This window comes from Talpa europaea, assembly GCF_964194135.1.
Source record: "Talpa europaea genome assembly, chromosome: 2".
Lineage (NCBI taxonomy): Eukaryota > Metazoa > Chordata > Mammalia > Eulipotyphla > Talpidae > Talpa > Talpa europaea.
In genome coordinates, this window is record NC_140068.1 from 95758335 (window position 1) to 95780870 (window position 22536).

Below are 22536 nucleotides of genomic sequence, written 5' to 3' on the forward strand. Positions count from 1 at the left end.
TTCTATGCAAAATCTATTTACAGCTCCATAGTCTTTAAAAAAATATGGGATTGTATTATTCCATCCTAACACTATCTCCATTTAAGGCAATACATCTTGTCCTCTGATCATATGGATGGAATCACGTCAGCATGTTTGTTTCAACAAAATGCAGGTTACTGGGCCAAATCCCAGACATGCAGAATCACAATGGGGAAGGGAGGTACTTCACTCCTCACCCTTGAGTTTGCAGTTTTAACAAGTTCAAGGTGATTCCTCAGTTTTTTAACAACAGAGAATGGTTTGAGGTTTCGGTTAATCAGTTAAAATTATTTAAGGGGGGCCTCCCAAGTGATGCAGCGTGTTGAGCACTGTCTGCAGCCTCTGCAGCACGAGTTTGATTCCCGGCCGGCCAGGGAAAAACCCACATGGCACAGCAGACCTCTCTTGTCTCACCCGCTGCTCCCCTCAGCAATGTCTGCCTGTTCTGTTCCCCACTCTGTGTCTGGTGAATTCTCTCACCCTCCCACGCCTCTGACCTGCACCCCATTTCTTGTATAAAATATAATAAATCTATAAAAATAAAATGATTTAGGGGGGCCTTCCTGGCGGTATAGGGGTTAAAGAGCATTATCAAGCAATTGACAGCCACTGATCCCCAGCCATCCAGGGAGCAACCCACTTGGCGCAGCAGACCTCTCCTGTCTCGCCTGCTGCTCCCCTCAGCAATGTATTTCAGTTGATCTGCCTGTTCTGCTCTCCACTCTCTCTGGTGAATCCTCTTAGCCCCCCATACCTCTGGCCTGACCCCAGTTCTTGTATGCATAAATAAAATAAATCTTTAAAAAAATTATTTAAGAATGGGAAAATGAGAGGCAGCAGGTAGAAAAGGTATGCATAAATCACTCTTCAAGAACATTTTTAACATCTATTCTCCTCATGATTTAGTAACTAAAAGCATACATTTCAGAATTAGACCTGGGTTGAAAACCTGCCTTTTACCTACTAATGTTGTAACATTAGGCAAACATTCAACCAACCTCTTAGGACTACTGGGATTAAAAGAGCCGACTAATACATATTCAATAGCTGGCAATTATTAAGTGCTCAAAAATAGTAAGCATTATTATTTCTGGATTACACCATTCTGCCCCTTTAGAAAAGGCTTAAATCATTATCTTTATTTAAAAAAATGTTTAGGAGGCTTAGTTTATTATCCTAGGACTCAGGTTCTTCAAGAGGAAACTCTTCAGATCTATCTTTCTACCTCTATGTATCATCCTCTACTCCCAGAATGCCTATTTCTATCCTTTAGACCCAGGGATCTAGAAAACCTATCCCACTTGGGCTCTAGGAATAAATGTTCATTCCTTGTATCTCTAGTGCTAATGGGTCACAGGGAACAACTAAGAAAATTACCAATTAAACTAGCCAAAATCAAGATAAGGGAAACCAATGGAAAACAAAAGGCGTATAGCCGGTAATGAATTTGTAGACAGCTCTGACTTCATCAGGGCAGTTCTGTGGAGAACCCTGTGCCCCATTTCATCTTGAGAGTAACCAGGCAGACTTACATTTCTGAATGTTCTGGAAATGGATGGTGGGTGTGTGAACACCAGCAAGCCAAGACCAGACACTAACTTCAGTGAGAACTGCTCACCAGCCTGATGGCACACTGTCCCCATCAATAACACGAACACAAAGGAAACACCAAAAAAGCACAAAACCCTATCTTCCCACTCCAAACTAGATGAGACCCTGGGTGAAAAGTGATCATTCATACTTCAGGTAAGGAACAGAATAATAGGCAAGTAAGAATATATACTTAATTTGATTATATAACTTTGGCTATCTGAGAAGAGACTCTCTCCAGAGATTACTAATCTACTTCATTCAGTCTCTTTCTATTCACACAGTTCCTCCTAACTTTTTCCCTAGACATCATTGCCCTGCCTGGTCATACAAAAAATGCCAATTTAACATCTTTTTCTAAGCCACCACAGAGTATGGAGATAGACACACAACTTAAAATAACTATGTCCTTTTGCCCTAAAGGCTGGGCCAAATCAGTGTCTTTTGATGAGCGTTCTAATTCTAATCATTAACCACCAGGAAGGTTTGGATAAATGTCCTTTGGTCAAGTAAGATGATGACATTTAAGAACAATGTCTTTTGTATACCATAAGCAGGGAAATGCCTCATTCAGTGACCTGGACTTGCAGATCTAAAATAAATGACAATGACATTTTACTTTATATTAGAAACTTAAACACATTATCTCAATTAGTCTTCACAATACTTCATGTGAGGTATGTGTTATTATCCTCCATTTTAAAGAGGAAGAGCAGGAGGTTCAGATGTGAAATGACTTGTCCAAGGTGACACAGCAGTAAGAGGCAGAGTATGAACCCAGGTCTGCTCACTGGGTTGTTCTTCTACTTCTACTAATATCTTCCTTATATTCCTCCAAAACACATCTGGCACAGAATGAATTTATAAGCTGTGTTGGAAATAGTTGGAGGACATCCTTTCCCTTTTTTTGAACCCTACCATGGACTGCTTAATCTGTGTAAGAATAAACCTAAATGTGAGGGGTGGGGTCAAGTTATAGTGTAACTTATTCAAAAAGCTTTCTATCCTTCACCAACACCATCAGACTAATAAAATCTTAAGTTTGCCAAGGGCTAACTCACCACCATTCTAACAGTAATGCCCAGACTCTACTAAGACACTGATAAGAGACCAGAGTCATCAGCTATATGATCAAATATGCACATAAATAATCATCAAAAATCCAATAGTGTTAATCAACCAAGAGTTCTTCAAGTAAGAAATAAATCTTGAGGTGTGGAAGGAAGGAATACAGTTATAAAATGTTTTAATGAGGCTTGGGACTGATCTTTGACTAGTAGGAGTTTTAAGTATGTTGTTAAAAATTTGTTTTTTTTTTTTTTAATAGAGGCATGTTTATTTATTTGTTTGTTTGTTTTGTTTATACATGCACTGGGTACAGTCAGAAGTGCGGGAGGGTGAGAATTCACCAGAGCCAGAGCGGGGAGCAGAGCAGGCAGAAGGACCGAAGTACACTGCTGAGGGGAGCAGCGGGCGGCAGGAGAGGTCTGCATGCCATGTGGGACCCTCCTCCGGTGGCCGGGGAGCAGCCGGGGATCGAACCGGCGCTGCAGAGGCTGCGGGCAGCTTCGCAACCCAGAGCTCAACCGCTGCGCCACCAGGGAGGCCCCAGTTGTTAAAAATTTGTAATGTACAGTAGTCAGTGAGAGAAAAGTTTGAGCTTGCCAAATGGGATTTCTGTACAGATTCTGTCTTTATCAAAGGAACAAGTTACAATTTGAAGGGAAGAGCCTGACATTGTTGTTCCACATCTGGTTGTTGCTGTTTACATTCCTCTGTTGAGCCTACATGTCCTTAGCCTTTCAGCAGGTACAGTTTGAACATTTCTGTCTCATAGTCAAGACAGGATTAGAGTCAAGAATAGTGACAACTGAGCTGTCTTGTTTTCTTCTTTTTTTTATGACTATACCTAATGGTTCATCTTGATTTATAAGCAAAACCTGGAAAACCTACAAAAATACGTGTTTGAGGTTATCTAGGAAAAATACAGAAAATATTGCAGTTATTTTTGGTGAAGAAAATCAATTTTGGGGTCTCCATGGTGGTGCAAGGGGTTAAGCACAGCACTGTGTAGTTATCCATAGCCTCTGCAGCACCAGTTCAATTCCAGCTGGCCAGGGAGCTACCCACATGGCTCAGCAGACCTCTCCTGCCTCGCCCGCTGCCCACCCTCAGCAGTGTATTTCAGTAGATCCACCTGTTCCCCACTCTGTCTCTAGTGAATCCTCTCACCCACCCTCACGTAGCTCTGGCCTGTACCCAGTTCTTGCATAAATAAATCTTTTAAAAAATAATAAAAAATAAAACTTCTTCAAATATACTTAAAGTACTGCTGACATAACATGTAAGTTTACTGTAAGACTACTTGGGGCTGGGCCTATTCTCCATAACAGTACTAATAATATTTACTCTTTCATTTATCAATTTACTTTTAGGATTGAATAAAAAATGGATATCACCTTAATTTGTTTCTCAAAAAGGGCAGGAAAAAGTCTTCAACTGATTTTGTCTGCATTTTACAGTAATAACAGAATAGCTAAAAAAGTAACACTTGGGGTCAGTCATTGAGGGGGAGGTCTAGGAGGTCTGTTCAACCAAGAAAACCACTGACCTGAAACCTGGTCTGAAACCACTCTGCAGTCCCTGGCACAAACTTGATTCAGCATTTGTGTTCTTCTTGAGTATGATATCACTAGGCCCAAAGGGTAGCTGAAAAGGCTCAAAAGGAAACCTGTTATTTATCCTAATTCAAGTATGTGGGAAAACATTTTCTGGCCATATGTTACTGTTACAGAGCACAGACGCTAAAATGCAATCAAGCTGGAAAAACAGATTCTGATTAGGTTTCATTTCTGCCAGAGGATTGCAATCTGCCAAACAGACGAAAGAGAAAGGCTCTCTCTCACATCTTTGTGAAAATGTAACCCAGTGCTAGCAACTGAGAATTCTTAGATTTGCAGATTCACAAAATTTCAGAGCTAGAAGAGAACTTAAATAATCATTTACTCCAAAGCTATAATTTGCAAATGGTCACAAAGTTAAATGACCTACTTAAGAGTCGCAGCTCACCAGGGGTAAAGCTGGGACTAATTAAATGTCAGCAACAGAACTTATCCCAGCATTCATTTCACTCTCCTACTATCTTGCACCTTGTAATTCAGTACCTCCATTGTTAATAGGATAAATAGCAATCCCCAATCTGCTTCAGGTCTCATAGAAGTTGAACCCTCACGGAAGTAAAAAGGTCTGCAAATACACTTTGCTTCCCTCATTAATTTTTCCACTAAGGTGCTCATAGCCAGACCTTGGCTTCTCAGCTACCTACCTAAATCTACATATATTGAATAAGCTGACTTGACAGACAGATTTCTGTTGCTGCCCAATATCACGAGAGTCAGCATATTCAATTTTATATAGTTTATGGGTTTATCAGGACATAACCATAGAATAAATCAAGGAAGATCTGTATTTTGATGTAGACGCTTAGAAGCCTTAAGGTCAGGGCTGTGATCATCCTAGTGAAAAAATTGAAATCAGTCTGCCAAATTCTACCAGGTGAAAAAAAGCACCTGCTGTTCTGACTGGGATTTTTTTTTTTAAATAGAGGCATGTTTTATTTATTTATTTATTTGTTTGTTTGTTTGTTTGTTTTGTTTTGTTTATACATGCACTGGGTACAGTCAGAAGCATGGGAGGGTGAGAGAATTCACCAGAGCCAGAGCAGGGAGCAGAGCAGGCAGAAGGACTGAAGTACACTGCTGAGGGGAGCAGTGGGCGGCAGGAGAGGTCTGCGCGCCATGTGGGACCCTCCTCCGGTGGCCGGGGAGCAGCCGGGGATCAAACTGGCGCCGCAGAGGCTGCGTGCAGCTTCGCAACCCAGCGCTCAACCGCTGCGCCACCGGGGAGGCCCCTGATTGGGATTTCATTGACTAGAAAGCTCAATTTCAGGAAATTTGATATAGTAACAAAAATAGGTCAGCCTGGGCCTCCCTGGTGGCGCAAGGGGTTAAGACACAACCTATGAAGCTGTCTGCAGCACTGCAGCATGAGTTCGATGCCCGGCCAGGGAGCTATCCACATGGTGCAGCAGACCTTTCCTGCCTCGCCACTACTCCCCATAGCAGTGTATTTCAGTCAGTCTGCCTGTTCTGCTCCCCACTCTGTCTCTGGTGAATCCTCTCACCCTACCACACCTCTGGCCTGTAGAAGGAGCTCAACAGCAGATTGGAGAGAGCTAAAGAAGAAGTCGGTATATTTGAAAATAGTGTAATAGGAATTATATATTCTGAAGAGCATAGAGAAAAGATTGGAAAAAAACATACAGAGCCTCAGTGACTGCAACATATATGAGAATTTCTCTAGTAGAGAACTTTTGTTCTTGTATGCATAAATAAATCTTTTAAAAAAAATAGGTCAGCCTATCCTTGAACATGTTATATATATTCAAGGTATGGCATATTTATTTAGGTGTTCTTTAACTTCAGAGTTCCAGTTTCTGCACATCCTTGCCAACACCTGTAATTGTGATTATTATTTTTTTTATCCTAGCATCCCTGTAGCCATTTTAGTGTTCATTTGAATTTCTTTGATGGTTAATAACGTTGCGCATCCTTTCATGTGTTTGTGGCCATTCGTGCACCTCTTTGAAAAAATGTTATTCAGTTCCTTTTCCTTTTTTAAAGTGTGCTGTCTTCTATTTACAATAGCTAAGCTTTGGAAACAGCCCAAATGCCCAAAAATAGATGACTGGATCAAGAAGATATGGTACATATATACCATGGAATATTACTCAGCATTCAAAAAAGATAAACACATGCAATTTGCAGCAACTTGGATGGCGCTGGAAGGGATCATGCTCAGCGAAATAAGCCAGAAAGAAAAAGAAAAATACCGGATGGTCTCACTCATAGCAGGAATCTAGAAAACTTAAATAAGGGACCAGGAAAATGAATAACTATAAGAAAGTGAAAATCAAAATCAACAAAAAAACTATGAACCAGAGACACTTTTTGGGGGGTGGGGGGCGGGAGGGGAGGGATTGGGGTCAGAATGGGGGGGGGGTTGCAATTGTATGGGGAATATAAAAATAAAATTTATTATAAAAAATTTAAGAAGAAAATTGAAATAAAGTGAAAAATATGAAAAAAAAAGTGTGCTGTCTTTTAATTATTTAGTTGTCCATCAATATTTCTTCAGATATTTTTTCTGTCTTTACTTATCTACTGGTACATAACAAATGACTCCAAACCTAGTGCCATAAAACAGTAATCATTTTGGGGCCTCCCCTGGTGGTGCAGCGGTTGAGTGCTGGTTTGCGAAGCTGCCCGCAGCCTCTGTGGTGTCGGTTCCATCCCCGGTGGCAGGGCGAGGGTCCCACATGGCACGCAGACTTCTGATGCCCACTGCTCCCCCCAGCAGTGTATTTGTCGGTCTGCCTATTCTGTTCCCCACTCTGGCTCTGGTGAATTCTCTCACCCTCCCGGGCTTCTGACTGTACCCAGCGCTTATATAAATAAATAAATAAATCTTAAAAAAAAAAAAAAACCAGCAATCATTTCATTAAGCTCACAGATTCTGTGCACTAGACTGAGCTCCCAGCATTGTTTACAGGAGCATCTATATGTGGTTGCTCCTTGTAGCTTAGATATCACTTCCACCCCATTCTATTGATTACAAGTGAGCTGCTAAGGCCAACATGGAGAGTGATATTCTTTTTTTTTTTTGTGATAAATATTCTTATATGAGAATTCAAGTCTCATTCTCTCTCCATTCCTTATAAGGCTCCAATTATATATATTTTCATATATGTCGCAGTCACTGAGGCTCTGTATGTTTTTTTCCAATCTTTTTTCCCTGATCTTCAGAATATATAATTCCTATTATACTATTTTCAAATATACTGACTCCTTCTTTAGCTCTCTCCAATCTGCTGTTGAGCAAGTCCAACTAATTTTTCATTTCAGATATTGTACTTTTAAGTCTAGATTTTATACTTCATCTTTTTATAGTTTCCATATTTCTGCTGATATTTTTCCTCTGTTCATTTATTATTGCCACACTTGTTATAAAATCTTTCTCTGATAATTCCAAGAATAGAAACTGGGGTCAATTTCTACTGACTGCTACATTCTTGACAGTAAGTTGTATTTCCTTCATCATACATCTAGCCACTTCCTATTGTGCACTAGACATTACTGAGATTCTGGATTCTGTAAATCTAGCTCTGAAGAGTGAATTTTGTTTTTTCTGGGCAATTAACTTGGCTAGATTTATTTATATTACAAATTCCACAGTGGGAAGCAACTGAATCTCAGCTCAATTCTTTTAGCTTTCTACCATCTCTTTTTGGCTTTATGAAATCCTCCCCAATGCATATCAAGGGTTTGGACAGAGTTTAAAAGCAGATTTTTAGGGTTCCCCTTGTTACTCCTGCCTTTCTGAGATTTCTCCCTTCATTCCCCAGCATCTCTTGTAAACTTTAAATCCATCCTCCTCCAGATTAGTAAAACTGCAGACTTTTGCTTATGCTTTAGTCACCTCCCACCCAGCAAACTGGGGAATAGTCTCAGGAAAAAGGTTCAAATGAGAATCTTACTCAGTGCAGTTCCTATGTTTCAAGTTTCCCCTCTGTTTCCCTGATATGGTCACTTTTCAATGTCTTCAAGTACTTGTTTTTATACACATTATCCAGAATTCATAACTGTTATCTTAGGGAGAATTATCTTGAATAAGTTACTCCTCTATTATTAGGAGTAGAACCCTTTCTTACTAAGTCTCATTGGTATCACACCCTCCCCAAGAGGCAACCATGATATGAGTTACCAAAAATAAACATGGCCACATGTGCACAAATGCATCTTCTCAGAGCAGTGTGAGAGATGGTGATAGAGAAGTTATCCTTTTGGAATGCTGCTTAGATGCTTATCATAAGAAGTTTAAACTCTATACAAAGACATAGAGAGAAAATCAGTTTCCATTAAATAAAAATTATATATCTAAAAATTATATAACTAGTGGCCCTCCTTGGTGGTGAAAGGGGTTAAGACACAGCCTATGAAGCTGTATGTAGACTCTGCAGTACCTGTTCGATCCCTGGGCTGCCAGAGAGCAACCCACATGGTGTAGCAGACCTCTCCTGATTCGCCCACTGCTCCCCTGGGCAGTGCACTTCAGTCAATCCGCCTGAAGTATACTATTCCCCGCTCTGTCTCTGTTGAATCCTCTCACCCCCCACACCTCTGGCCTGTACCCCAGGTCTTGTATGCATAAATAAATAAATCTTTAAGAAAAAATCTATGACACAAAGTATAGAATAAGGATGCATAATTTATGTTTATGTAATATTACAAAGTAAATAATAGTTATGAATAGGTGAAATGATCTAAAAGCTATATTCAATGATGCACACACATTTTTTCACATACTGCAAACCAACTATATCTCATAACCAGATATATTAAATCAGACCATTAAGATTATCATCTGTAAATGGGGGGGGAAATTCTGTTAAACTGAGGGAGAAGGCATTCTCTTCTCACTAGAGATAATCAGAAAATACAAGATGTTTAAAAATAATAGAGAAAAATAAAGAGATTAGAATATCCTTAAAAACTCCTGCCTAGCTTTTTACAATAAAAATATCAGGAAAAAGGGCCTCCCCGGTGGCGCAGCGGTTGAGCGCTGGGTTGCAAAGCTGCCTGCAGCCTCTGCAGCGCCGGTTCGATCCCCGGCTGCTCCCCGGCCACCAGAGAAGGGTCCCACATGGCACGCAGACCTCTCCTGCTGCCCACTGCTCCCCTCAGCAGTGTACTTCGGTCCTTCTGCCTGCGCTGCTCCCCGCTCTGGCTCTGGTGAATTCTCTCACCCTCCCACGCTTCTGTGTACCCAGTGCTTGTATGTATAAATAAATAAATAAATCTTTAAAAAAAAATCAGGAAAAATTTAAAAGAAGGCTATTTCTGAGAACCAAAAAAAATTTTTAATAGTCAACATTTAATAATTGCCTGCTTTATTATAGATACTAAGAACTTTAACATTTTTATTAATTTCTATCAAAGATCCCATGACATAAAAGAAAAATAAATTTCTCCATTTTATAGATGAGAGAACTGAGGCATAGGAATGTTAAATAACTTGTCCAAGGTCACAGAAGTGGTAATTGATAGAGCTAGGATTCAAAGTCAAATAATCTGGCTCAAAAACTTGCAGCCTTGGACCTCCCTGGTGACGCAGGGCTTAAAGTCTCAGCACTGTGGGGCTATAGGCAGCCACTGCAGCAGGCTGCACAAATTCAATCCAGGCCAGGGAGCTACTCACATGGAGCAGCAGACCTCTCCTATCTCCTCTGCTACTCCCCTCAGCAGTGTCTTTCAGTAGATCTGCCTGTTCCATTCCCCACTCTCTAGTGAATCCTCTAACCCCACCCCCCGCACCTCTGTCCTGAACCCCGGTTCTTGTATGCATAAACACCTTTAAAAAAAACCTTTAAAAAAAACCTTACAGCCTGAAGTATACTACAGCAGGTCCTTGAATAAAGTTGTCTCTTGTTTTGTTCAACATTGCTTCCTTATAACATTCATGAAAAAAAAAAAATAGGTGTCAGGCAGGGGCCAATGTCTGTGTGGAGTCTGTACTGCTCCCCAAGGTCCACATGGCATGTCTGCATAGGCATGTGTAGATTGACCTAGTCTGAATGTATGTGTGTGGTTGAGTGGGTTGCATGTACACACAGATGCATGCAAACTGGGATATAAGGATATCCTCTCCAAAGTTGGTTCCTGCCTTGTGGCCTGAGCTGCCAGGAAGGTTCTGCCTAGCAGCAAGCCTGACCTGAAATAAACAGTTTGGAAAATTAATTAATGAATGAATGAATACAAAAAAAATCTGATATTAAATGAGTTTTGGTTTTTGCTTAGAAGTTTGGTGATGTTTTTGGAACAAGAAATATGTCGTACAAATTTAATTATATCAATTCTTTTGTAAAACTGCTTTTCTCATCCATCATTTCACTTAAAGTCACAATTTCTAAGAACCTATAGATGACACTGAAGACTTGCTGTGTACCATCTCTCTGATTTGTAACAAAGTCAACATAGGTGTAGAGACTTAGACAAGTTCAATTACCTCAGTTCAGGTCAATTGAACTCAATTTGTTCTCCACAATGTCTTGCCATTATTTAACTTTTCTGTTTCCAATACATTCTGGCTGGGTTTCACCCTCAAACCCTACAGCCCAGTGATATAGAACCATATTTGGTCTTCTAAAGGCACCCCGATATTCCTCAATTCATTTCCACTGTTCATGCAACTCCCTCTCCCTAGAACCAACTTTCTGCCCTGACTGTCTGAGTTCCCCAGACTCCACAGATACTTCTCAATGGCTTACTAGGCTTATTGTTCACCGGTCTATTTTTCACCTATAATAGGCAGTTATGTCCCTGAACAATATGTTCTTTCATTTGTATTTGAGTTTCTGGAGCTCGGTATGTAATTCAGGAGGTCAATAAACAGTCTCAGAAACAAGAGTGTTTAAAGGCATCCCAGGACCTGAGTCTAGCTGACAGCTAGACTCCCTGAACTCTCCTCCCTGGCATCTGACAATGGCTGAGACACCACCTGCAACTAAGTATCTAACCCACTCCAGCAAACCTTTCTCAAAGAAGCTAATGAAACTCTATAAGAGGACACTGTCAACAAAGGAATACCTTATGACACATTGCCAGGTCTTTAACTTCATGTCAATCTCTGTAAAGACATTTTCACAAATGAAATTTGTTTCAAAAAGAACAATTAGTTAAAGGGCCTCGCTGGTGGTGCAGGGGTTAAGACACAACCCATGGAGCAATCCGCAGCCACTGCAGCAGGAGTTCGATTCCTGTCCAGTCAGGGAGCAACCCACATGGCGCAGCAGACCTCTCCTGACTCGCCTGCTGCTCCCCTCAGCAGTGTATTTCAGTCGGTCTGCCTATTCTGTTCCCCACTCTGTCTCAGGTGATTCCTCTCACCCCCCACATCTCTGGCCTGTACCCCAGCTCTTGTATGCATAAATAAATAAATCTTAAAAAAAATAAATAAATAGGGCCTCCCCGGTGGCGCAGCAGTTGAGCGCTGGGTTGCAAAGCTGCCCGCAGCCTCTGCAACACCGGTTCAATCCCCAGCCTCAGGCGAGGGTCCCACATGGCGCGCAGACCTCTCCTGCCGCCCACTGCTCCCCTCAGCAGTGTATTTCATGGGTCTGCCTGTTCTGCTCTCTGCTCTGGCTCTGGTGAATTCTCTCACCCTCCCGTACTTCTGACTGTACCCAGTGCTTGAACAAACAAACAAACAAATAAATAAATAAATAAATTTGCTCATTTTATTTGGTGGCATTCCTGCTCCAAAATATGTTTTCCTTTTTCCCTTGACTAAGCTAAAATCACATTACCTAAAGAACTGCGAATTCTGATGAGAAACCGAGGGGAGCAAAACATGCAGGACTGGTAGGGGCAGGATAGCAGAGCGCTGAGGGTAAAATCAGGCAAACGGGGGCGGGGGTGGGGGGGGGGTCGCACAGCATCAAGAAGGGCTTTGAAGGTGGAAAGGAGACATAAAGGAGAGTGTATCAAGAGCAAACTCCAGTTGTTAGAATTTAGTCTGTGGTTCTGAAATCTAATAGACTCAATTCAGCAAGTGGCATTGCCAAGAGTGACAACATTTTCTAAAATGGTGACAAACATTTGGTAAAGTTCAAAACAATCTTTTCCCCTGGTAGTTGCAGTCCTGGAACATTCACTGTAGCTGCTGTGCTTCAAACATATAAACTTTGTGTTTATATGTAAAACAGAGTTACATTCCAGACTTAAATCATCTAAAGAGGTAATTCTCCTGTGTAAACAACTAACAAGCATTCGAAAATCCAAAGGGACAAAGAATAATGATTCTTTGTATGAGATTATTCTGTATATGGCATGACAGCAGCATCTCTGAGCCACACTCATTATACACTGACTGCACCTCTCAATCACAACCAAGAAGTTCTTGCTGAGATACAATGATGTTAAAAATCTAAAAGATCACTGTAAGGAAAGATCACACTGTAGAGAAAAAACATTTTCTTCTTCATCTCCCCATCTCCTTCAAATGGTTCACTAACAACCAAGACCCTGAACTCCATCTACTGAGCTTATTTATATTACATATTGTATATATATATATTATATTCATACATATAAATATATAACTAATTTACTGTGGTTTGTGTGGACTAAAATGGGAAATTATTCAACATTTATTACACTACTTCTATTAGACTATGTACTCCAAATTTCAAATTTAGAAAAAAATTTTAAGAGCATAACATTTTTACAAGTCAGAGACTTAAATAACACTGATCTCTCACCACCAATATTGTAATTTTTTAAATGATGGGCTGACATCCAAGACATAAGACAAATGCACTATAAAGCCTTAGCACATTTGTAAAATAATTATTGTTATAGGTAAATAAAACAAAGTCAGTCTAACAAATTTTGTATAATATATCTAGCTCTTAATTTTGAGGTAAGAAGGTACAAACCACATACCATTTAACTAGATTACTAACATATATTATTTTCACACTTTAGTTTTCTCCTTTATATACTGACTGATTCTACTGCATATGAATACTGGAAAATGTTCTTTAGTATCTATAATCAGCACCAGTAGCAAGTACTTGCCTCATCACACAAAGATAAAAGATTCTGATACTGAGTGAACAGGATTTCCTTGAACTACCCTACTTCTTTGCCTGCACCCACTTCCTACATCTAAGTTTCCAGAACTCCAACCATGCACTCCCAAGTCCACACGTCTTCTGCACTCATCTCATCCACATAAATTAGTTTTCAAAGCAACCAAGGGACACAATCCCTGACATCCTAGAAGATAAATTCGGTGGGTGTATAGAATTGAGCGAGGATGAAGAGAAACTTTTTTTTAAATGATTAATGCCGCAACAATTATTATTCAACCAGGTTCTATATTAGGTAAAAGTGAATGATTTCCAATTATTTTTTTCTCTCTAAAAATACAATAAACAACTTACTATCTTCTCAGACTCTATATAAGACTCTGTAATGAATCCCCTAGGGACCCCACCCAGTGTATACATTTGAGTCATTTTACCTACATTGAGGTCAAAGTTTAATCCTTGATAGTATGACTTGATATGAAAAAAATTATGATCCAGGAATAGTGCTTGCGTCCTTTCCTTCAGCACCTACACAAAGAGCATTCATCTCCCCTCCTCTGACAAAAATGTTATGAAATGTAACTCTTTTTTTTTTTTTTTATAGAGGCATGCTTTATTTATTTGTTTGCTGGTTTGTTTTGTTTATACATGCACTGGGTACAGTCAGAAGTGCGGGAGGGAGGGTGAGAGAATTCACCAGAGCCAGAGCAGGGAGCGGAGCAGAGCAGGCAGAAGGACCGAAGTACACTGCTGAGGGGAGCAGCAGGCGGCAGGAGAGGTCTGCGCGCCATGTGGGACCCTCCTCCGGTGGCCGGGGAGCAGCCGGGGATCGAACCGGCGCCGCAGAGGCCGCGCGCAGTTTCGCAACCCAGCGCTCAACCGCTGCGCCACCGGGGAGGCCCTATGAAATGTAACTCTTACATACCTAATGATTCTAGTATTATTTACATAAGTTAGGCACAACCTGAAGATGATGGAAAGTGTTATCTCCAGAAACTAATAGTGATCTCTCAGGCAATTTTAACAAGCAAAGATAAGCAGTAATAGTCACTGTTCACAGAATGTTTTTCAGGACCAAGCACTTTTATACATTATTTCTAATGCTCAAAACAACACTGTGCATTATTAACCCCTATTTCACAGATGGGGAAACTAAAGCTTCAAGAAGTTTGCTGAACACACAGCTTACAAAAGGTGGAGTCAAAAGTGCAGTCACCTTTTGTCAAATACACATGATAGTATTGCTTTGAAATTTGTATTATTTTTAAATGCTACTTTTTAAGACATAAGAGAGCCGCTTTACTATGAAAGAATTACTCCTGGAAAGGTATAACATTTGTAATAGAAAAGTTATGAAATTCAAATTTTAGCCTCCTTAGTAAAGATGAAATACAATGCCAACAGGGTATTAAGCTTACTTGCAGAACAGCATGAAACTTTAATGACCCCAGGGTAGCCTGAAGATCAAATATTTAACAAAAACCCAAATACGTCAAGAACAGTCCCTCCTTTCTCTTCATGTACATGGCAGTTATTTTGACAGGGAGTTTAAGTATCACAACCATGCCAAGTAAAAAAGGTTATGGGTTAATGGTTATAAATTACTCTTATTATTTTCATTGAACCTGCCCTGTTTGAACATTTCTCAAAAAAGATCTTATGTTTTCAAGATTGTGACATTTGCTTAAGACTAAAATTTACAAGTAGATCAGAATTTTAAAATAAAACAGACGCAAAAATAAAGGTAAGGGGGGGGCTTCCCCTGGTGGCGCACGGTTGAGCTCTGGGCTGCAAGGCTGCCCGCAGCCTCTGCAGCGCCGGCTCGTTCCCCGGCCACCGGCGAGGGTCCCACAAAAAAATAAAATAAAATAATGGTAAGGGTTTACCACAGATGAAGCCAAAAAAAAAAAAAAAATCAAAACACATCCACCAGAATGGTTAAAATGAAAAACACCAAGTGTTGACAAGCATATACAACAACCACAACTTTCATACAATTCCAGTACAAGTATAAATAAGTACAGCCACTTTGGAAAACTGTTTGGTAATATTTATTAAATTTTATATATGTATATCCTACAACCCAGAAATTCTACTCGTATATATCCCGAACAGATATATGTACATTTGTTCACTAAAGGATAAGTACTAGAACATTCCTAGCAGCACTATGCATTAAAGTTCTAAACTGTCCACACGTCCATCAACAGTCAAATGTACAAGTAAATGGAAAAATATTCACATAATAGAATACTAGGTATTTTATAAAAATGAAGAATCTACAACTTCAAGCAACAGCTGGGCTCAACTGGGCTCAACAAAAATAATGCTGAGTTAAAGAAGTCAAATATAAGTGGGCCTCCCTGGTGGTGCAGGCGGTTGAGCACCGCACTGTGAAGCTGTCCGCAGCCTCTGCAGCTCCAGCTCGATCCCCGCCGGCCAGGAAGAGTGCCACATGGTGAAGCAGACCTCTCCTATCTCACCTGCTGCTCCCCTCAGCAGTGTATTACCTCAGTCTGCCTGTTCTGTTCCCCGCTCTGTCTCTGGTGAATCCTCTTCACCCTCCCGCGCATTTGGCCTGTACCCTGGTTCTTGTATAAATAAATAAATCCTTAAAAAAAAAAAAAAGAAGTCAGCCATAACACAGATACTATGTGACTGCACTTACATACAGACTGAAAATAGAAAAATAATCTTTGCTGTTAAAAGTCAGGACAGGGCCTCCTCTGGTGGCGCAGTGGTTGAGCGCTAGGCTGCAAAGCTGCCCGCAGCCTCTGCAACGCTAGTTCGATCCCTGGCCGCCAGCAGAGTCCCACATGGCGCGCAGATCTCTCCTGCCACATCCGCTGCTCCCCTCAGCAGTATATTTCGTCAATCTGCCTGTTCTGCACCCCACTCTGGCTCTGGTGAATTCTCTCACCCTCCCGCGCTTCTTCAGGTACCCAGTGCTTATATAAATCAATCTTTTTTTTTTTAAAGATTTATTTATACAAGTATTGGGTACATCCAGAAGCGCGGGAGGGTGAGAGAATTCACCAGAGCCAGAGCAGAAAGAAGTGGCAGACTGACGAAGTACACTGCTGAGGGGAGCGGCGGGCTGCAGGAGAGGTCTGCGCGCCATGTGGGACCCTCGCCAGCAGCCGCGGATTGAACTGGCGCTGCAGAGGCTGCGGGCAGCTTCGAAACCCAGCGCTCAACCTCTGTGTCACCAGGGGAGGCCCCTAAATAAATAAATCTTAAGGAAAAAAAAAAAAGTCAGGACAGAAAGCTTGACTTTGGTGGAGGTAGTGACCAGAAGGAGACACAAGGGGGCTTCTTGGGCACTGGTAATATTCTGTTTCTTCACATGGGTGCTGGTAACAATATGTTCAGTTTGAAATATATAGTAGACAAGCATCAATTGTGCATCAGAGTAGTTAAAGATCAGGGCTCTGGAATCAGAGTACCTGTGTTTGAATCTCAGTTCTATTACTTACTTTGGGCAAGTTATCTAAGCTGTGTCTCATTTCTTCATCCACAATGGACCTAACATCTACCTCATAGGGTTATCCTGAGGAGTAAAACATCATGAGATGTATAAAAGTGATTATTCATACAGCTGACTATTATTAAATATTTGCAAAGTAAATAAAAATGCTTAATTCTAAAGCAACACAAGAAAATGAGAAAGTGAAACAAAGACATGTATGATTTGGGTATTACTAGAAACTGCAAAAAATAATTGTTTGGGAAATGAAGTCTGATGAAAAGGAGTCTAATATAAAGGGATGTGACCTGAAAGTTGAAAGCAGTCCTACATAACTTCACTGAAAATGACCCTGGGCAAGCAGTCAGCCTCTCTGAGCCTGCAGTTCCTCATCGCCCATGGAGGGCTGACTCCATGATCTCTTTAGGATGATGAATAGTAACGAGTGCAAGTACTGATCAGGAACTAAGAAGGCAGAGCTCAGTCAGGCTCGCTCACTCTCTAAAAGGATCCGGAAAATCTAGCTTCTGAATTTCACCTGGTGCTTCTATTTTAAAAAATCTATCAAGTCTATCAGCCATGACTCTGTCACTCACTCAGGGTCACACTGCCTGCAGCCATTCTTGAGTTTATAACTAAGACTTCCAATAGGGTTCAAAAAGAACCAGTCAGGTTGCTGATATCCATACCATAGTAGTGTAACTAACTGCTCAGATCATGTTATAATAGCTGCTCTTTATTAAACCCTACTTACATGAGGGTTTATTAAGTGTTAAAGTTGAAAGGTGACTCTGGTTTGCTGGCTACAGAGTCCAAGCTCTTTCCATGAGACATAGTCTACTGACTTACTTTATTTTTTTTTTTAGTTTTTTTTTTATAGAGGCATGTTTTTATTTATTTATTTATTATATTTGTTTGTTTGTTTGTTTTGTTTATACATGCACTGGGTACAGTCAGAAGCGCGGGAGGGTGAGAGAATTCACCAGAGCCAGAGCAGGGAGCAGAGCAGGCAGAAGGACTGAAGTACACTGCTGAGGGGAGCAGTGGGCAGCAGGAGAGGTCTGCGCGCCATGTGGGACCCTCCTCCGGTGGCCGGGGAGCAGCCGGGGATCGAACCGGCGCCGCAGAGGCCGCGGGCAGCTTCGCAACCCAGCGCTCAACCGCTGCGCCACCAGGGAGGCCCTATTGACTTACTTTAAAATCAATCATATTCTTCTTACTTGTATAACAAAAGGTCATCAGCTAAGGTATTCTAAAACACGAATAATCTAATATAGTGAAAAATCAAATTTTGGGTATTTTTTAAATGATTGCTTTTGTTTCTAAGTTAATATCTCCTCTTGGATCTATTTAAATGAATACTGTGCAGGGAAACTATTTAAATGATGCAGCAACCAATCAAACTATAGATTAAATCCCTTTAAAAAAAGGTTCACATTTCTTCCCTTCCGTTTCCCCACTACCCAATGCCTGGTCTAAAGTAGGCACTTCACAAAAACATTTGAATATCACACCTCCCTCAATCTTGTTTACCAAAACGCTGTACTAATGAGGATCCATTCTAATGTGACTCTAATAACTGAAACTTGATGATCAAAATTAAACATAATAAGAGTCACTAGAATATCCTTCCTGGACACTCTCCTCCAGGTGAAGTGCCACTATCACCATCAGCAAGTAGTTATTAAACATCTACAAATTTTTGTTTAACATAGTAACAACTCAGTACACCTTCTTCTCCCGCTCTCTCCCCATCAGGTTTGGCAAGCAACAGAGTTATAGTTCCCCTCCAGGCAAGCCAGCCTGTGTGTGGGCAGTGGGAGACCATTCAGAGACACAAATGTTTCATATAATTAAGCACATTTTCTAAGTTAAACAAATAGAAAGTCCTAGGCCCTAGAAGTTTGACCTTTCCTCAACTAGACCAAATACAGAGGCTTCAGGAGTCTGACCCTCCCACACTAGACCCTTGTCCTAGCACTTTTCCCTGGTGCCTTGAAATTGCAGCCCTCAATAATCTTCTCCTCTGATAACCACTAAACAGAGGAAATCAGAAACTTCTCCCAATGCGTCAGTTATTAAATACCTATTCCTATTATTACGAGATATTTTGTTCACTAAATTCAATGAATATGTCAGCACATTCAACTAAAATTTTCTTTAAAAACCCTGTCTTGAGGACCTCCCTGGTGGCGAAAGGGATTAAGTCTCAGCACTATGAAGCTATCAGCTGCCACTGCAGCACATCCTGGGCCAGAGCGATGACCCACATGGCACAGTAGACCTCTCCTGTCTCACCCACTGCTCTCCTCAGTGTATTTCAGTAGATCCGCCTGTTCTGCTCCCCACTCTATCTCTGGTGAATCCTCTTAGCTCCCACACCTCTAGCCTGCACACCAGCTCTTGTATGCATAAATAAATCTTTAAAAAAAAAAAAAAAAAACAGGGCCTCCCCAGTGGCACTGCGGGTTGAGCGCAGCATTGTGAAGCTGTCCACAGCCTCTGAAGCACGAGTTCAATTCCTGGACAGCCAGGGAGCTACCCACATGGCACAGCAGTGCTCTCCTGTCTCGCTCACTGCTCCCCTCAGCAGTGCCTTTTGGTCCGTCTGCCTGTTCTGCTCCCTGCTCTTTCTCTGGTGAATCCTCTCACCCTCCTGCTCCTCTGACTTGTACCCAGTTCTTGCACAAAAATAAATCTTTTTAAAAAATAAATAAATAAAAACAAGGGCCTCCCTGGTGGCACAGGGGTTAAAGACACAGCACTACGAAGCTATTGCCAGCCATTGCAGCACAACTTTGATCCCTGGCCGGCCAGAGAGGTAACACACCTGGCGCGGCAGACCTCTCCTGTCTCGTGCACCGCTCCCCTCTGCAATGTATTTCAGTAAATCTACCTGTTCTGCTCCACACTCTGTCTCTGGTGAATCCTCTCACCCCCACACCTCTGGCCAACACCCCACTTCTTATATGCATAAATAAATAAAAAACCCTGTCTTCACAGAGAGTGCAGAGTTTACGTGTATACTACAAGGAAAAGTATACATGAGATAGGAAACTAGATTCTATTCCAGTACCTTAACTTCCACGAAAAGCTCCGCAAGTCAATTATCCTGCTAAACTTTGTTTCTTCAGCACTAAAATGAAGGATTAAACTAGTCTGGGGTTACTCACCTTGTTCCAGGATGCCTTGCAAGCTTCAGGAATCGGCTCTAGGGCTTTACAACTCTTGTTAGAACTTACATAAAAAATACCCATTTACAGGCCTTCCTGCTGGCACAAGGGGTTGAGATGCAACCTATGAAGCTAGCCGCAGCCGCTGCAGCACGAGTTCGATGCCCTGCCAGGGAGATACCCATATGACGCAGCAGACCTCTCCGGACTCACCCGCTGCTCCCCTCAGCTGTGTATTTCAGTCAATGCACCTGTTCTGTTCCCCACTCTGTCTCTGGTGAATCCTCTCCCCCCCCCCCATACCTCTGGCCTGTACCCCAGTTCTTGTATGCATAAATAAATAAATGTTTTTTTAAAAAATACCCATTTACATATGTGGATTTTTCTGGAGAAATTTGTGACTTACAGCAAACTGACACAAGTTGCAACCCCCAAAATAACCATAGTTCATGTTTTATTGGATACCATGTGCTAGACACTGTGCTAAGTTCTTACATATATTAATTCACTTAACCGTCAGAAAATCCTTTAAATTAGATTCTATTATTGCCCCTATTTTATAGTTGAAGAAAGTCAATCAGAAAGAGCCCAGGCTCTTAAACACAATGCTGTTTGGTAAGGTCATCTCTAAACCCTAAAATTCTATGTTTCTATGCTCATTCAAATAAATGGTTTCCCTCTGGTTAAGTTCTCTTTCATTTCACAATCATTAGTTCCAAATTAAAATATTTACACAGAACAACCAAACTCATGCAACACCCAGATGAATGCTACTGGAAAGAATATATCAGACAGTCAATCCAAATAAAGGGTCCAAAGGCTCTTTCCAGATCCAGCCTCCAATCTGTTTTGCTTTTATAACTGGAGATTAACCAACAGATGCATCTGAATCTAATTACTAATTAAAACCTAAAATAAAAACAATAAAATAATCAGATTGTTGGCCAGAAAAGGGGATGCAGTTGCAGCAATAAAATCTCACAGAGCACACACCAATATGAGAGGACCAGGTAAGATACATTCGTGCAAGGCTTCGTGTCCCATGTTGACTAGCTTCTACCCCCAACTCCCACATGACCCAAAACAATAATCACTGTGGGGCCAAGCCCTGAATCACTCTCCATGTGAGAGACAAAGGCTGGCAGAGGTAACAGTTTGAAACAAGAAGTGAATACTAAGTGAAAGGCTAACCTGCCGTTTTTGTGGACACCTGTTCTGACAAACTACAGTCTTAACAGAGGGGCTAGCCATCATCCAGTTACACCTGAAAACTGATTTGCCAGTCACCGCCCTGCTCAAATTACTGAATGACACAACATGCTTAATAAATGGCTGCAGAGGAGTAGACATAGTTCTTTTCACAGGCTGTCAAAAAACACAACTTAAAGGGAAGGTTGTTGAAACTTCATGTCCAACTCTCCTGACCTTGCTCCACCCGGTCTGCGTAAAGAGAAGAGAAGCAAAGGACGACAGACAGGCGATCAGAGGAACGGCCCTGGGTGCAGAAAGATCTTTTTCAAGGGTGCTGCAACAGGGTCAGACAGGCCAAGAAGAGGTGTTGGGAGGTTGTGGGCAGGAGAAAACCAACGTGGGAGCCGGACATTTGAGCCGAAGAACTGAGCGACAGGGTTACTTGGAAGGGGCAAATGTAAGAAATCTGGTCGGAAGCATAACGAGGAAGACGGTGGAGGAGTTGGTGGGGCGGGTAGAGACAGAGAGAGGGCCCTGCGGGAAGAGCAGCGGGTCCTAAGGGGAGAGGAAACAGCTGGGGTGGGCAGAAAAGGCTGGGGACCGTGGGTGCCTCCGGGAGAGGGTCAGAGGAACCGGGGGACATGCAAGGGTGAACGGAGTGACCCGCTGGTTGGCGTGGAAACTCAGAGTGGGGGCAACAGGGCAGGTGATCCTTGAGGGTCGGGAAGGGAAAGCGCGGAGCACCGAGGGTGGGAGGCGAGCAGGGGCGCCCGCGCGCAGGGCAGCAGCGCCCTGTGGCCGAGGGCCCGGGCGAGGGCGAACCCAGCGGTGACAACGGTCGGTTCGGCGGCAGCGGGGTGGAGGCTGCCCAGCTCAACACCGGCGGGGCCGCCCCGGAGTCCGGGGCCGGGCTGAGGCGCGGGAGGCCGGGCCCGGAGCCCCGGGCGCGGGAGGAGGGTCGCAGGGGTCGGGGAGGGCCCGGGACCGCTGGAGGCCGGCGGCGGCGCTCTCACCGGGACAGGTGCTTCAGGATCTGCTTCTTAATGATCCCGGCCATGCCGCGGCGGCGGCCCGCGTGCAGGGCCGACGGGCAGCTGCGACCTCCTCAGTCGTGGAGAAGAGGCGGCTCCTCACCACGCCGCCGCGCGGGGACCGGATGCCGGCGCCACAGCGGCCGCCATGGCGCTCTCTCGCCCCTGCCCGGCGCCCGGAGCTCCGCCACGATCCCACCCACCCGCGCGGCGCCGCGGCCGCCAGCCCAGAGCGACGCGGAGATCGCGCGCCGGCCGCCCGCCCGCCAGACTCGCGGCGGCCTGAGGGGGCGCGCGCGGCGGCGGGGCCGCGCGGGGGGGCGGGGCCGCGCGGGCGAGGGGCGGGGCCGGCGC

At 42.7% G+C, this 22536-nt stretch overlaps 1 protein-coding gene across 2 annotated transcripts in view; it reads right to left on the minus strand.

Moving 5' to 3' along the window:
• Positions 1–22208, minus strand: part of BLTP3A (bridge-like lipid transfer protein family member 3A) — a gene marked incomplete at both ends in the record, with an annotated part of 63672 nt that extends 41464 nt beyond the window's left edge. For both annotated transcript variants that reach the window (XM_084228355.1, XM_084228354.1), the window contains one exon: positions 22165–22208. In XM_084228355.1, coding sequence (XP_084084481.1) covers positions 22165–22208 — 44 coding nt within the window. The remainder of the gene's footprint in view (positions 1–22164) is intronic.
• Positions 22209–22536: the final 328 nt, after the last annotated feature.